We start from the raw sequence: 16,871 nt of genomic DNA, 5'->3' as shown, positions 1-16,871 counted from the left end.
TTCAGGTCTGTGCAAATTTAATTTCTGTCAGCACAGCGTGGAATCTAACGTAAGGTTACAAAAGTGGTGCTTTTGAGAATCTCAGCAGCCAGCAGGTAAAAAGGGAAGATCAATGCAATGACTGAAATGCCTCTGTCACATGTGCAGATCAGCTCTTGATACAGCATGCCATGAAGGGTGAGCAGGTGCCAACTAAGGATGTTTCTAAAATTTACCTCTGTGAAATTTCTTCTTGGATTTTGGAGTTTCAAGTACGCGGTCTCCTTACTGAAATTGAATTTTGTTCGATTTTCATTTCAAAGCACACAGGCATGCAGTTTGTTGCATGGAATCAGAGAGCTGGGAAAGACCTCAAAGTCTGTCTAGTTAACCCCTTGACAAAATCTGTCGCTACATCACCCTACCTAAGTGGCCATTCAGCCTCTGTTTAGAATCCTTAAACATAAGGAGAGCTCACTACCTTCTGACATGGTCTATTCCACTACCCATCAACTCATAATCAGGAACTTATTCCTATTTAATGTTTAGTGAAAACCCCTTTTCTTGTAATTTCAGTTCCTTCATTTAATGTGTCTGTTGGTTTGTGTGTGTCTGTGTGTGCTACCTTTCTGATGTATATGTGGACAAATTCTGTCAACAGTGACTAGTGATCACAACTTTTAGATGCTATCTCTAGGATCAGAGCCAGAATGCCTCTGAATAATGATTGCCGAGGATCAACAGCAAGAGAGTGCTATTGCCTTCATCTCTCCCTAATGGGCCAACATCTGGTTGGCCACTGGGAAGCAGGATTCTGTACTAGATAAGCCTTTGGTCTGATGCAGCAAGGCTCTTATGTTCAGCAGGGCTACAGTGGTGCAATTGCTTTGTATGCAGAAGGTCCCTGGGAGGATGAGGCTGATCAGGCTAGCAACTTTATTGTTGTTGTTATATTGGATTTTTTAACCCTCCTTTCATCCAGCATGGGCTATAAGAATAAGGAAATGTTATATGAGCACAAATGTCTGCTTGTGTCACTGTCATCTCAGCTCCTGGGACAGAAATGGTGAGACCAATCAGAGAGCACTGGGTGTCTCCAATGTGCTGCCTCTCTAAGTGAGGCACCTTCCTGCATGGTGTTATTGAGGATATGTGTGACTCCCTATCCAATTTGCTGGCTCCGAGAATTATAGAACTGTAGAGTTGGAAGGGAGCATGAAGTTGATTTAGTCCAACCCCCTGTAATGCAAGGATCATTTGCCCAAGTGCCAGGAGCAGCACTGAGGTTTTTGGTGCAGATCTCATCCAGTTTTGGAAAGTGTTGGGGTTGGGATGCTGTAGATTCCAAAAAAACTTCCAATGCCTTTACAATATGTATGTATGTATGTATGTATGTATGTATGTATGTATTATATTTAAATTCCACCTTTCTTCCGAAACAATGAACCCAGACAGGCATACACCTGGTCTCTTATCCAAACCCACACCTACTTAGCTTCAGCAAGAGGGTAGCCCATATGGCTTCAAACCATATGTTGGGCCCCTCACCTTGCCCATATATTTTGCCTGCTTTCCTCCCATGAATCTGCATTGACATATCATGACGTCTTTTACTGCCTCACATCGTGCTAGGGACTGCAAAGAGAGCAAGCTAAAGAGGAACACTCTACCATCAGAACAGTGCAAATAGTCACAATTTATTCTGAAAACTGACTTTGATTTGCTTCACACAGGTCTTAATAGTCACTTATTTGCTAAAGAAACAGTGCTACTCCACTGGAGTGTTTGCTCAGTCAGGGATTTTTTAAAAAAAATCAGTGGATATTCTCCATATTCTTCACAAATCTTTAAGGCAATTATTTTTCATTCTCACCCCAGAAAAGGCAGAGTAATTAGTGAGGTGCCATCAGAGAACAAAAAGGGATTTGCAAAACTCTTTTGATCGAATGCTTCAGGTACAGGCATCTGAACGATGAATCCTGCCATCCTCTGCCAAGTTGCAGGAATACACAGAATCCAAGTCCAGCCTGTTAAGATTGAGACAAGGCCCAATTTCCTTCCCAAATGAGAAAGTAATTAAAGGTGTCAACAGAAGGGGGAAATTGTACGAAAGAGCTTTCTTTGGCAAGCCAGAATGACTGCTTTCACACATATTATCTGTCACTGGCTGTGATAAAGGAGCTTTTACAGGTTTCCGCAAGGTTGTTAAAGGGGCAGAGAAGCAGTGGATGGAGAAAGTGGATAAAGAAAGGTTTTTTCTTCCTCTCTCATTACACTATGACTTGTGGGCATCAAGTGAAGCTGAATTTTGCAGGATTCAGGACATACAAAAGAAAGTACTTCCTCACACAGCACATAACTGCACTGTGGAATCTTCTCTGCACTATCAGAAGCATCATTTCTCTGACTGCCAGTTACGGGGAGTCACAATTGGGGAAAGCGCTGTTGCACTCAGGTCATACTTTCAGGCTCCCCATAGTTGACCGCCATAAAAACAGGATGCTATACTAGATGGCCACCTCATGAGAAGAGAAGACTCCCTGGAAAAGACCCTGATGTTGGGAAAGATTGAGGGCACAAGGAGAAGGGGACGACAAATCAAAGCCACACCCAACAGGGGCAGCAAGTTGCTCAGCTGGGCCACACTCAACAGCTGTTTAACAAGGAACTGTTTGGCTGCTTGGGTAGACTGATCTCTGTCCTGATAAAAGCTGCAGTCCCCTTTCTGGCCACAGGCAGAGGTGGCATTGCTGAGATAAATCAGCATCAGGAATGGCCTCACTTGCAGGATGGCTTGGAGCCAGCATGACTAATAATACCCCCTTTGGAAAGGAGGTGGTAGACATTTTTTTGCAAGTCATAGCAACAAGCTTGGGAGTGTGAGGACTTTCTGAAAATAGAAGCTGGGTGATTGTTTTACAACAGGGCTAAAAAGACTCCTAAAAGGGGAAGCGAGATGAGACAATGAATTGCCTGCCTCTGCGTTATAACAAGTATCAGCCACACAATAGGGGGACGAATTTCGATTGGCACCACAATGCAGGGGGCACATGTGGTTGCAAGTGTGGGCAAACAGGAGTGTAAGGGAGGGGAGGGGGTGGGCAATTTCATTAGAAAAGGGGTGCTGGGAAAATGGTTAAACCTTCTTCCCTTTCCACCATTTCCCCAATAATTAGCCATCAAAGCTGAACTACATAAACAATTTCCATATCCATAAGCAGTGTATTGTTATAGGCCGCCGCCACCCCAATCCTTGTCAATCCGTGCACACCATTCCAGGGGTCTTGGCCCAGGGTCTGTGCTCCTTTGCAGAATTGAAGATGCAGCAGAGGCAGCTGTAGCTTTAAGAAATATGATTTACTGACATATTTACAGCTAAATATAGATGGAAGGAATCCAGCTCTTACAGCTCCCTAAGAGGGGCTTGTTCACCACAGCAGTGCAGCACTGGAGTGCAAGGCATCTCTCCCAGCCTGCCTTCAGCCAGCCTGCCCAAGATGGATCTCTCTTTGTTCTCCCTCCTCCTTCTTTCCAGCACACCTTGCTAAAGGCTCTCTTTTCCTGTCACCTCACACCCAGTTATCCTGGCAACCTTCCAAATCCCCAGTCTCCGTTCACACATCAGGGCAGAGAGTAAGGACAGTTCTCTTGCATTGCCAATGGCTCTCAGTGGCTCTATATTGTTTCTCAGTGGCCCTAGCTTGGCCAGGTCATTCTGCATATTTTGTATTTCCTCTGCAGCTTGTATAGTCCCTTCATCTCCCAAATAATCAAAACCCTACCAGCTATTAATTTCTAGGATTTAGGGGGGGTCCCACCACCAAACCTATAATAATATCTGTCAGGGGCTCAGGAGCAGAGGCACAGGAAAGGGAGGAAACGGAGAGCGAGGGGGAGGAATCCGAAGGAAACGTAAGCGATGACAGTGGTCCGAGGTCTCTGAGACTTTCCAGCGAATCGGAAGACTCACAGAAAGGGGCTCCCAGGGTCAGAGCAAGGGGGACACCCCAGGAAGAAGGGGCCAGAGGGGACTCAGAGAGCAGCAGCTGGAAATCGGGACCAGCTTCCCCACCAAAGAGCAGTAGGGGGGAGGAGTCCCAGGTATCGGGATCAGGCTGCTCACCGCCAGCGGGAGGAGATGAGTCAGGATTGGCCACGCCTCCATCGGAGAGCGAGGAAACGGTCAAGAGGAAGGTTGGAAGCTGGGCGCGCGCGCCAAGTTCAAATGTACAGGCGAGCGGCACAGTGGGTAGCCCGGATAGGGAGCCAGGTCCTAAAGCCCGCCGAAAGGAGGGACAGGAGTCGGGGGGTCAGCGTCAGAAGAGTCCAGGAAGGAGGAGACACCGGGGGGCAGAAGGACCCAGAGGAGAAAGGAGCAATGGAAAAGGTGGAGTAAGGCTAGAGTCTTAAACTGGTGTACAGGGGGTGGAGACTCAGACAGGGCTTCGCCGATCTAGCGTCTAGACGTAGGGCTGCACGCTGCGGCTTGTAAATGGAAACTGAACCTCAATAAAGACTTTTGTACATTACTACCGGCTAGCGTTGGTCCTCTGTGAGCTGGGACCTGGAGGCAGCTCTGACAATATCAATATAAATGAAATCAGAGAGCACAAACAAGCCGAATAATGTAAAATCCCAGCCAACGTAAAACGCACTATTAATACAACCATTTGCTAAACCTCCATTCTACCCAACCATTACAATCATTCACTAGCTCCCCCCTTTTCTGCCAACCACACACACAGCAATGTAACAACCCACATAGAAAGGATCAAAGTCAAGCGTTAAAAACGATAAAAACAAAAGTTTTGAAGGGGTAGGAGATCTAGGAACCCCCTTGCAAAGGACCCTCTGGCTACCCTCTAGCATCGCCCCATCTCTGGATCCATCTCTTGCAGACAAAACGGATTTGTGCCCCATCTTATTTTCTCTTCCATGAGAAAGGAGGCCACCACTCGCCTTGTGTTGCAGTGAGCGCAAAAAGAGATCAGAACTGCCCCCTTCACCCTGGCTCTCACTAATTGGCTCTCACAGATGTGTCTAGCTTACTTAAAGAGCCCAAAACAACAGCAGCCATCACCACCAGAAAACCCCCAATTATTTAAGACATCAGGAGACTCTGCCCATTTGACAGGTTTGCAAAACAGGTCATTAGGACAGCTTCCCCCGGTTTCTAGAGCCACGCAAATGACCATTACCTGCCCAAGACATAGTCATAAACCTTTCAGCTGAGCTGCTAATGAGATGTGGAGCTGGTTTCGTTCTGTCCCTGTTTGCTATTGCTGCTCTCTGCTCCCTCTGTGCACACGCAAAACGACTTTTTTCCCTTTTTTTGCCAAAAATTAGCAAGGCAGAAATCCCACATATTCATTGCAAGATTAAACTCTCAACTGAAAGGTGTTTTGTGGACGTTAGGGATGGGGGCAGAAATTCACGGGGCTTGCATTTTCAGGGGAACTTAACTTCTTCTGCACTTCTGAAACCAATCCACAAACTGAAATGAAGTGATTCTTCAAAATGAACACACCTCTGGGTGCAGTTCTCTTGCCACCTTGCCTAGGATGTGCTCCTGGAGGTCAGGCCCTGACTGACTCCAGCTACAAAAGCTGAGGCTGCAAAAGAGACCGGAGACCATCTTGGCTGTGAGTTCTGGAGGACCAGCTCCCTGGCTTGCAGGGCTTTTCCACCTGGCCTGGGAGGGCAGGGTCCTGACTGACTCCAGCTACGAAAGATGAAGTTGCTGAACAGACTCTTGGGCTGGGGTGCTGTTGCTGCTGTTGGGGTTTTTTATATCGTTATTTTAGATCTTGTGACTTATGTCTGAGTCCTGCATTGCAGGAGTCGGACTAGACAACCCTTGGGTCCTTTCCAACTCTATGATTCTATGCAGAAATTGTTCCATTTCGTTGCATATTTTAAAAATGTCTTATTTATTGTTTATGACCATTTTTATGTTGTAGCCATGTATTTTTTTAAAAAATGTTGTAAGCCTCCTGGAGCATGGTTTGAAAGGCAGCTTACAAATAAAGTTATGCATGCATGTATGTATGTACACAGGCCACATACTAGATCCGGGCTAGCCAATGGGATGCCCTCCAGATGGTGGTGAGTACAAGTCCCATGAGCCCCAGCCAGCACAGCCAAAGGTTCAGCATGATAGGAATTGTAGTCACCAACATCTGGAGGAAATCACATTTGCTAGCCCTGTACTGGATGATGACCTACATTTGCAAGGTCTGAGAAATAAAAGACAAAACCATCAGAAATGTAACCAAAGAACCCAACGGAGCCCCCTTGCGTTTATGTGTTTGTGCCCCCCCTCCTTCTCCTCCACTTTCCCCTTAAATATACATTAAGCAAATCCATTTTCCAAATCAGTGGCAGATTTATAAAGCCACCCAGATTAAGATACAGAGAAAGGCGTCTTTAATCAGATATTCCCAGCATGTTTGCTGGAAATGTAGCTGTTTTACACACACACACACACACACACACACACACACACACACACACACACACACAGTGTATACATCAGAGAGTGCCAGTTTGTGTGCAAACAGTGGGGCTGAGAACAAGCCAAAGGTTCAAGAGGAGGGTTGCTACACACTTAGGACTGATTTAACAGGGAGGGGCAAGATCTCAACCAGGGCCATCTTACCCATAGGTGCTAGGGGTGTGGGGCACCCAGGCGCCAGGCTCTCAGGGGTGGCAGGCTGAGAGTCCGGGGCCTGAAAATTGAGTCCAGGGAAGTGCCCGCCCATCAGCTGGAGCACCACACCAGGCTCTTCTGCTGTGGGAGGCTCTGCACTGTGAGTTTGGGGGCGACAAAGCCAGTGAGATGCTGAGGTGGCCGGCCTGTTCCGCCCTCCTGTGTGCCTAGGACTGGGCAACTGGGGGGGCACCGGGTGGAACCTTGCCCCCCAGCACCGCATATGCTTAAGACAGCTCTGATCGCAGTGCCATAGCACCTGATTTGCATGCAAAATGTCTCAGGCTGAGTCCCAAAGGATCACAGGGAAAGACCCTTCTCTGTCTTAGTCCTTGGAGAGCTGCCTGCTGTCGGTCACAGTAGACAACCTGGGGCTAGACGAATCAACAGTTTGACCCGGTAGAAAGCAGCTCCATCTGTTCCCATGGTTACCACCACAACCAAACTGCTTTAGCTTGGCTGGCACCAAGCATAACATTCAAAAATTTCCTGTCCATTGCCTTTCAGTCAAATTTATTGTATTTGGGTCCCACCTTTGCTTGAAGAAGCTCAGGTGACCTATCATGGAGTTCTCTGAGACACCAAATTACCTGAAGTTTAAAGCAGCAGCAACAGCTATTGTTGTTGTTGTTGTTTCCCTGCCCTGCACCCTAAATTCAGTCGCAGCCATTTAAAACACAAAATTAGAAACAGTTTAAAACAACTAAATATCACAAAAAATATATAATGGAGGTGCCAGGCACATCTCTGTGGTCAGGGAGTTCCATAACTGAGGGGCTGCCACAGAGAAGGCCCTCTCCTGGGCTGCCACCACCCTGACCTTCTGAGGGTGGCAGAACTACCAAGAGGGCCCATTCTGTTGATCTCAACACCCAAGAGCAGGCATAGGCAAACCTGGCCCTCCAGATGTTTTGGGACTACAGCTCCCATCATCCCTGACCACTGGTCCTGTTAGCTAGGGATGATGGGAGTTGTAGTCCCAAAACATCTGGAGGGCCGAGTTTGCCAATGCCTGCCCAAGAGGATCTGTAGGGAAGGAGGCAGTCCTTCACACTGAAGTCAACATGGTGCTCTACTGATGTTAAGAGCAGAAGAAGAGCCTTGTTGGTGGATGAATCCTCTCATTGTTCTTATGTTTTATTGTGTGTTATGGATTTTAACTGTGAAGCTATTCTTTACTTTAATATTTTAAAGTAATAAAAGAATAATAAAAGAATCTATTCTAATGTTTTAAAGTTGCTTTCGGACCTTTTGTAAAATAACATCAAACAAATATAAGCAGCAGCAATAACAATCTGAGCTCCCTTAAACCATAGGACAGAAATATAGAATCTCAGAACTGCAGAGTTGGAAGCGACCCTGACTGTCAACTGGTCTAATCCCCTGCAATGCAGGAATCTCAACAAGATCATACATGACAGATGGCCATCTAACCTCTGCTTATAAAGCTTCAATGAGGGAGACCGTTCCACTGTCGGACAGCTCTTCCCGTCAGAAAGTTTTTCCTGATACTTAGTCAGAAATTCCTTTATTGTAAATATAATGGGCTTCTGCTGCCCCGATGCTAAATGCTTTTACTGAGGAACAAGTGCTATTTTTGAAGCAGGGGAGAAAAGGGAGCGGGGGAGAGAGATATTTATGACAGCTAATGGAAGAGTGACGGACAGTTGGATAGTGGAAGGGAATGATGGGCTGAGCGACAGGGAGTGAGTGGAAAAGAGTGACTGCTGGAGATGGATCAGAGAGGGTGATAACGTGTTGGTGTGAGCAACAGTGGAGAACCTTAGGCCCAGGAGCTAAATGTGGCCCCCCAGAACTCTCCCCAGGCAACACCCCAACCAAACACACTTACTGGCCCTGCTTTGTACCCCCTTGAGTGTTTTTGAATGGGTGGAATCTGTCCTTACACGCATTTATTAGTTGCCTGAATGGAGGACAGAGAGAGGTGCACATGAGAATGCAGTGCCGTAGCATGGATTGGTAGTGCCCGGGGCAAGGCAAGGCAGGGATTGTGCACCCAACCTCCTTGCAAGCGTTGCACGGGAGGCAACAGGCAGACTTTGCTGTGCCCCTGCGACAGCCGCTCCTCAAAGGAGGTTCACCTGCCGGTCGTTGCATTCGGTCCACAAATGATACATAATTGATTACACACACACACAAATTGAATTGTGTTCTGCATTGAAACGAATGGGGAGAAATAAGGTAATGACATTGAAACTTATGTAATTTCATAACTCAACTTATGCAAGTTATGCAATTTTGCCACAGAGGACATTTGACCAATACAGGGTGGAATGGAAAACGATGCCTTCTTAAATCCCTAGGGAAAGAAGCAGTCGTCTTGTGCTAGAAATGTGCGTGGATTCATTTGCAATGCCATAACATAGAGCCCTACCTTAATCACGTCTTCATCAGAGGACCTGCACTCCACAGATTCTAGAAGGTCAGTGACGGTTCCATCCTCCTCCACTGAGACCACCTTGACAGGGACAGCAACAGTCTTCCCGGTGAGAATGGCCGTGTTCAAGATCTCTGCTTCCTAAAAGACAAGGCACACCATTTTCAGCTGGCTGGAGGAAGGCTCACAACAGTTCCAAATTATTATGCACAGATTCATTTCAGACATTAGTAATTTAGGTCCATTAATTTTGATGTCTCTACTCTGAATAGGAGTAATATTGAATAACAGCCGGAATAATTTTTCTCAGGAAAAAAACAACCCTCTGGGAAATTTCATCTGTAAGGGCACCACCTAAAATGAATGTCTGACTATGTTATCATAAGGACTAGAATCCTTTTCTTTGCCTTCCAAGGCGACTATGCATTCTGATTTGTGCTAGAGACAGTCAGAAACTATCCATGCATTTGTACTTGCAAAGGGAGAATAGCTCAGCTTTCTTTCGGTGCAACCTGCCCAATAATTTCTTTTGTATTTAGCAATACAGTGGTAAAGGTAAAAGGTAAAGGGACCCCTGACCGTTAGGTCCAGTCGTGACCGACTCTGGGGTTGCGGTGCTCATCTCGCTTTATTGGCGGAGGGAGCCAGCGTACAGCTTCCGGGCCATGTGGCCAGCATGACTAAGCCGCTTCTGGCGAACCAGAGCAGCGCATGGAAACGCTGTTTACCTTCCCGTCGGAGCGGTACCTATTTATCTACTTGCACTTTGACGTGCTTTTGAACTGCTAGGTTGGCAGGAGCAGGGACCGAGCAACAGGAGTTCACCCCATCGTGGGGATTCGAACCGCTGACCTTCTGATCGGCAAGTCCTAGGCTCTGTGGTTTAACCAACAGCGCCACCCACTTCCCACAAATACAGTGGTACCTTGGGTTAAGTACTTAATTCATTCCGGAGGTCCGTACTTAACCTGAAACTGTTCTTAACCTGAAGCACCACTTTAGCTAATGGGGCCTCCTGCTGCTGCCGCACCACCAGAGCCCGATTTCTGTTCTTATCCTGAAGCAAAGTTCTTAACCTGAAGCACTATTTCTAGGTTATCAGAGTGTGTAACCTGAAGCGTATGTAACCTGAAGCATATGTAACCCGAGGTACCACTGTATCCACTCTAATTTAGGCTAAACACATTTAACTGAGAATAAGTCCTATTAAACACAGTGGGGTTTTTATTGGAGCATGTACAGAGTGCCCATCCTAATGCCAGCGGACAGTGCCAAAAGACCACAGTTGGAGGCAGCGTGCTTCTGAATACCAGTTGGCAGAAACTGCAGGAGGGGAGAATGTTGTTGAGCTCAAGTTCTGTTTGTGGGTATCTAGTTGGCCAGTTTGGGAACTGAGAGTGCACTACTAGATGGGCCATTGTCCAATCCATCACGCTCTTCCTACGTTCTTTTCTTCTTGGAGTTCTCTCTCTCTAATGAACCAACCTGGTCACCAGCATTATTCTTAAGACATTCAAAACATTCTTGACACATTCAGCACCCCTTAGCTCAGCCTATTTGGGTAGCCTCTGAAGCACACAATGGAAACTAAATGATCCTCTCTGTGTTGCTCCCTAGTGTAACCCCAAAGTAGTTTCATTGTCTCCACTGAAGTTACTACTGATTTGCACCCTGGGTTAAAAAGAGAGAAATGTCTTTCTTATTCAGAATTCCAAGGCATTTAAAATCAAGGCCCACATGCAGAACAAGCAAATCTTGATTTCATATGGTTCCTATGATTGAAGGTTTGCAACCCATTTGCCCCCGGAGTGGCAATTTCTCATGTAAATAGTTTGCACTGCGGGGTTTGAAACATGATGTGATTTTACTTGTGGAAGAGAACCTAAGGGCCTGAGAATTAAGTCAGTCAGAAGCTGACTTTTCCTACTTTTTCGTCTGGTGGGGGGGGGGGCAGAATAAGCACCAGTCTCTTTAATCTAATATGAGACAGATGAAAAACAAGGAGGAGATCTTTGAACATCTGAAAAGAACAGAGTTCCTTTCTCCTAGTTCAAAAGAAAGAGGATAAAGACTCTGAGGCTTCAGACAGGTATGAACCAACGGATGCATTCTCCAACCTTGTTTCTCTCAAGGATCCTGAACCTCTTCCATCAGATGTACACCCCACCGAGTTCAGTGCAACTGACCTCAGACTAAATGTGCAAAGTTCATCTGCATTATGAAAGCCCTGTCCACACTGCACTGGCATTGCTACTTCTGCTCCCACCCTGCCTTAACACCCCGATTTGTAAAATGAGGATAACAGTAACTTTACAAAAGGATTAGAAAACTCATGGATATTAGGGATTTTGAACCCTCTAAAAGTGCTCTGTGGATTCTAAGTTTTCGTTTTTATTCATTTATTTCTATACAGGCAGAACGTTTAGACAAACCAACTTATTTAAAATGATCAAAACATTCCAAAGGTGATTCATCCATGGGTGAATCTTGTGTCCTGTTTATACACCTCGGAAAAAATATATCTAAAAATGTCAAGCATATAGGTTCCTGCAAGCTGCAGCTCCTAGGGAGCAATATGGCATATGGAATTATCTATGTGCATATGCCAACAATATGAACACGGTGGGTGGGTAGGGCTGACTCTAAAGCTTAATGAGAAAGATCATAATTATTGAGTCAGTTCAGAACTGAGCTCAGGGAATATTGCTGATCACCGATAAAAAAAACACATGCACTCCGTAAACAGCTGTGCATTGATGATTTTAAAGAACAAGGGTGGGAGACATGAGGCTGAGGGCACACCCCTCACTGACACTCAGAGTTTTTGCTTGGCTGGAATGTCTCCTTGAACTCTTTCTTTCTTGGATGCAGAGAGCTGTGTGTTGAAATTAGCTTACCCTCCAACATGTGCGAAGGGATGCGGGTGGCACTGTGGGTTAAACCACAGAGCCTAGGATTACTGCTCAGAAGGTCGGCGGTTCGAATCGCCATCACCAGGTGAGCTCCCGTTGCTCGGTCCCTGCTCCTGCCAACCTAGCAATTCGAAAGCACGTCAAAGTGCAAATAGATAAATAGGTACCACTCCGGCAGGAAGGTAAACGGTGTTTCCGTGTGCTGCTCTGGTTTGCCAGAAGTGGCTTAGTCATGCTGGCCACATGACCCAGAAGCTGTACGCCGGCTCCCTCGGCCAGTAAAGCAAGATGAGCGCCACAACCCCAGAGTCCGTCACGACTGGACCTAATGGTCAGGGGTCCCTTTACCTTTTTACCAATATGCGCAGGTCAAAAACCAGGATGTGTGTTTTCCGTGATGCATTCCCAGGTGAGTCACATGACCTGTATGTGATCACAGCCACAAAAAAGGGCTTTTTCCCAGGGCGAGATCACAGCGTGAGACTGTGCGAGATCTCAGTGCTCCAAATGCCTGTCGTGCTCTCGTGTGACAAAACAGGCTGCCCCAGTTTTCCCGGGACAGTTGAGGGGTAGGAACTAGCATATGGTGTGAAGATAAAATTTACATTCATTGCTCCACCCACTTTTGCCCCTGGCCCGAAGGGGTGATCTGAAAATATTTGTGGCCCTCAGAAGGTTTGCCAGAATGGAATGTGGCCCTTAGGCTGAAAAACATTCCCCACCTCTGTTTCAAAACATAAAGACAGTTCCAAACTGAGGGAATTATCAGCTGTCGCCCCTGCCAATGGAAAACAGAGGCTTTAGGTAAGCAACTGTGTATTAATGATGTTATAAACCACAAAGCCCTTCTATTATAGTGTGCGATTGAAGGATTCCTTCCTTCCCCAATCAAGCAGGCCTTTCTCATTCCAAAGCAAACACTTGGACCAGATTAAGCAGTGGGTGGGATCTTTAGAAATGGTTCTTCTTTCATTGCTTTAAAGGCCTAGGGGGGATTTAGAGGATCCCCTGGGGAATGAAATTATCTCATTTTGAAGAAACAAATACTTGTTTAGCCCAGACAAGAGATTTCCCAGCACATTAAAGAAGATGAAATCTAAACAGTCCCTCCCATAGGGAAGAGGGAATGCTAAGATGATATCTGACTCTTTTGAAGAAATATTGTAACCCTCATCCATAACTAACACAGGATTAAGGGACATGATGGTCCAGAGGGATGAAAAGCCCTGGCGAGGCTGCCTAGAAAAAGTGGATTTTCCCCATCAAATTTGTTTTGAAATATAAAGGAGATGTCAATCATTTTCATATAGCCAATACAAGACAATTGATTTTGGCACACAGAATTTTATACCTCACACATACACATTAAAGTAAGGGAGGGGTCTCATTATTTGGACAGGATGAGGAGAAATTACAGAGCGAGGATATTTACATTGCACCAGGAATGGGGGAACCTTTGGTCCTTCAGAAGTTGCTGAGCTACAACTCCCATTAGGCCCGGAAAGCAGGGGTTCAGCAATATCTGCATTATGTCTCCATGGTGTCCGTCTTAGGGCCAAAACAGATGTAGAAAACCCATGACAGGACCTCCCAATGCTGTCAGTTTTGAAACCTAACTGAAGGTACATTCTTTCACCTTTGGTGGACGTGCCCAAGGATTAAGGCCTTCTGGGAAATGATTTATAATGAATTGAAAAAGATACTTAAGTACACTTTCTTGAAAAAAACAGAGACCTTTCTCCTAGGCATGGTTGGCCAACTGGTACTAAAGAAGGATAGAACTTTCTTTATGTATGCGACAACAGCAGCAAGAATTCTCATCGCAAAATACTGGAAGACACAAGATTTACCCACTCTGGAGGAATGGCAGATGAAGATGATCGATTACATGGGATTAGCAGAAATGACCGGCAGAATCCGAGACCAGGGAAAAGAGTCGGCGGAAGAAGATTGGAGGAAATTTAAAGATTATCTACAGAAATATTGTAAAATTAATGAATGTTAAAATGATGCTGGATGGAAATTAAATGGCTACCAGCTGTAATGTAAAGGTGGAATAATAATTTAAAATAAGCTATACTAAGTCGTAACAAGGATTTGCTGAATTAAGAATTTGAACTGGAATACAAAAGGGGGAGGTGAGAGGAGGTCCAGGACATAAGGTAATGGAAATAAGAAATGGGAATTATATTTGTTTTGTTTTGTTTTAATTGTGTATTTGTTTGTTGTTTTTTCTTTTTGTATTAAATTGGAAAACTGTAATAAATATTTATTAAAAAAAAAAAGAAACCTAAAAGAAGCTAGAAATAATCTGAATTTGATCAGGGCAGCATCCCTAGGGCGGGGCTAATCCTTTACCACCACCACATGCCATTTACCTAATCTAAATGTCTAAATCATTAGCGGAACCATAACCATCTATAAAGCACCGTTAACAAAACAACAATTAAAAACAATAAGCTAAGCATCACCATTAAAGGAAAAAGTCATATTATATGATTAACAAATCAATACAGCATTTATTATCTATAAAATAATATTAACAACGTTAACAAAATAGCAACAGAAAGATAAAGTAAGCACTATTGAATTCATACAATCTCCCCATGACTCACAATCTTCCACTCGATTTAGCTCATTAAAAGACACATACACATCATACCTCCAGTCCTCCAGATGTTTTTGGCCTACAACTCCCTGATCCCTAGCTAGCAGGACCAGTGGTCAGGGATGATGGGAATTGTAGTCCCAAACATCTGGAGGGGTGGAGTTTGCCTATGCCTGCTATAGGTTGACCACCGTGAAAACGGGATGCTATACTACAGGCTTCCTCAACCTTGGCCCTCCAGATGTTTTTGGCCTACAACTCCCATGATCCCTAGCTAGCAGGACCAGTGGTCAGGGATGATGGGAATTGTAGTCTCAAAACATCTGGAGGGCTGAGGTTGAGGAAGTCTGCTATGCTAGATGGGACGTTGGCCTGATCTAGCAGGCCCCTCTTACGTTCTTAAGAGCAACTTAGAAAAGGTTCCAGAAAGTGAATTAAAGGAACGGAAGGCTAAAACAGAAGGTCCATGAAAGAGATCGAGTAGAAAAGCTGGCAGCTGGTACAAAAATCCAGAGGCTGATGTCATAGCCCAAGAGAAGTAGGTGGTCCTGTTCCAAAAGGTAGCAGTGGTCAGACTTTGGACGTCTAAACAGCAGCTGCTCTAAGTAATGTGGCTCAGACTGGGGAGTCAAACCTGTGACAGTGGTAACAGAAGACCACCAGGGCTCCTCACATCCAGTGGTGTAGTACCATTTGCGGGTGCCTGGGGCGGGTGCAGAGTGTGCTCACCAGGTGTGAGTGGAGCACACTCACCCAAGCCTTTGCTGCTGGAGCCAGGCAGGGCACAACGGGGATCTCTGCAGGGGGGCCTGGTTCGTGCCTCCTCAGATTTTGCACCTGGGGCCACGGCCCCCCATGCGCACCTCAACGCTACTCCCCTGCCTACATCACCAAATCCAGCTGGACTGGTAAGCTGCAGTACCTGCTTCCCACCATGACAAGGGCGGAGATATAGATCAGCAAGGATCGACCCAGCTATTTCATTCCTCTACAAGTTATCCTCTCTCTGCTGCAAATAGTAAAAATGCTCGGTCCTTGTTACCAGGTTCCTTAGCCTAAGCCAGGCATAGGCAAACTCCGACCCTCCAGATGTTTTGGGACTACAATTCCCATCATCCCTGACCAGTGGTCCCGTTAGCTAAGGATGATGGGAATTGTAGTCCCAAACATCTGGAGGGCTGAAGATTGCCTATGCCTGGCCTAAGCCTACTAGCACCATAGCAAAAGTTTGTCCAAAATGACCTTGGGACCAATGGAACTACCGTGTGTGAAAAACACAGTTCTAGGAAAGGCGTGCAATCTTTTGTATGCTAGCAATACTGTGCTTAATTTGCACAGCCTCTATAACAGTCCTGTTCCCCGCCAGATATGAATAAGCAGGAAGCCTGTAGGACCTCGTGGAATTGCAAACTGCTTACATATATTTTAAGTGAGTTTTTAATATTTGTTCTCCAAGCAATTAATATGTGGGGAGCCTGTGGATAAACACATTAGCATTAAGTATAATCTGCTGCGGTTCTTTCCTTAATACAACACAGAATTAAAGAGCCATTAAAACATCATCAGAATGTTCCAACACATTAGCGAGACAGCAGATTGCCTTACACAATACAGATGTATTTGTTTAAGTTCCGAGGACAGTCTTGGCAATGAACTCCCATTGGCTAGTAGGGTGATCTTTGACTGAGCGGCTAGCAAACAGAGTAGGCTGAAGAAAGAAGAAAATAGCCTTTCCTTTATGAAAGTCTTGGGGGTAGTTGAAGTGGTAAGAACTGGTCTTTGCCTGCCCAAAGCTGAATCTCTAAGGGCACAGAGGAACATAGAAAGCTTCTTTATAAGGAGTCAGAACAATCAAATACAGTGTTGTCAACACCAGGAACGGGGAAGCTGTGGACCTTTTGTGGCTCTACCACTGAACCACAGCTGTTCCCCATAGCTAGGAGTAAGGCCCATTGCGCACAGTACAGCATCATATCACATTAAAGAATCATGGCTTTCCCAAAGAATCCTGGAAACTGTAGTTTGCTAAGGGTGCTCAGAGCATAGCTGTCAACGTTTCCCTTTTTTAAAGGGAAATTCCCTTATTCCGAGTAGGATTCCTCACAAGAAAAGGGAAAAGTTGACAGCTATGGCTCAGAGCAGTTGTTGTTGTTGTTTAGTCATTTAGTCATGACCAACTCTTCATGACCCCATGGACCAGAGCACGCCAGGCACTCCTGTCTTCCACTGCCTCCTGCAGTTTGGTCAAACTCATGTTCATAGCTT

The 16,871-nt window shown here is 45.6% G+C and overlaps 1 protein-coding gene across 2 annotated transcripts in view; it reads right to left on the bottom strand.

The window, feature by feature from the left end:
- Positions 1–16,871, bottom strand: part of LOC309359497 (transmembrane protein 132D-like) — a 461,903-nt gene that overhangs the window by 41,757 nt on the left and 403,275 nt on the right. For both annotated transcript variants that reach the window (XM_081893266.1, XM_081893265.1), the window contains one exon: positions 9,084–9,227. In XM_081893266.1, the coding sequence (XP_081749392.1) occupies positions 9,084–9,227 (144 nt within the window). The remainder of the gene's footprint in view (positions 1–9,083; positions 9,228–16,871) is intronic.

This window comes from Podarcis melisellensis, assembly GCF_964234715.1.
Source record: "Podarcis melisellensis genome assembly, chromosome: 16".
In the NCBI taxonomy this organism is placed as follows: domain Eukaryota; kingdom Metazoa; phylum Chordata; class Lepidosauria; order Squamata; family Lacertidae; genus Podarcis; species Podarcis melisellensis.
Note: the sequence above shows the minus strand (reverse complement) of the source record. Positions and strands in the feature narration are given on the sequence as shown.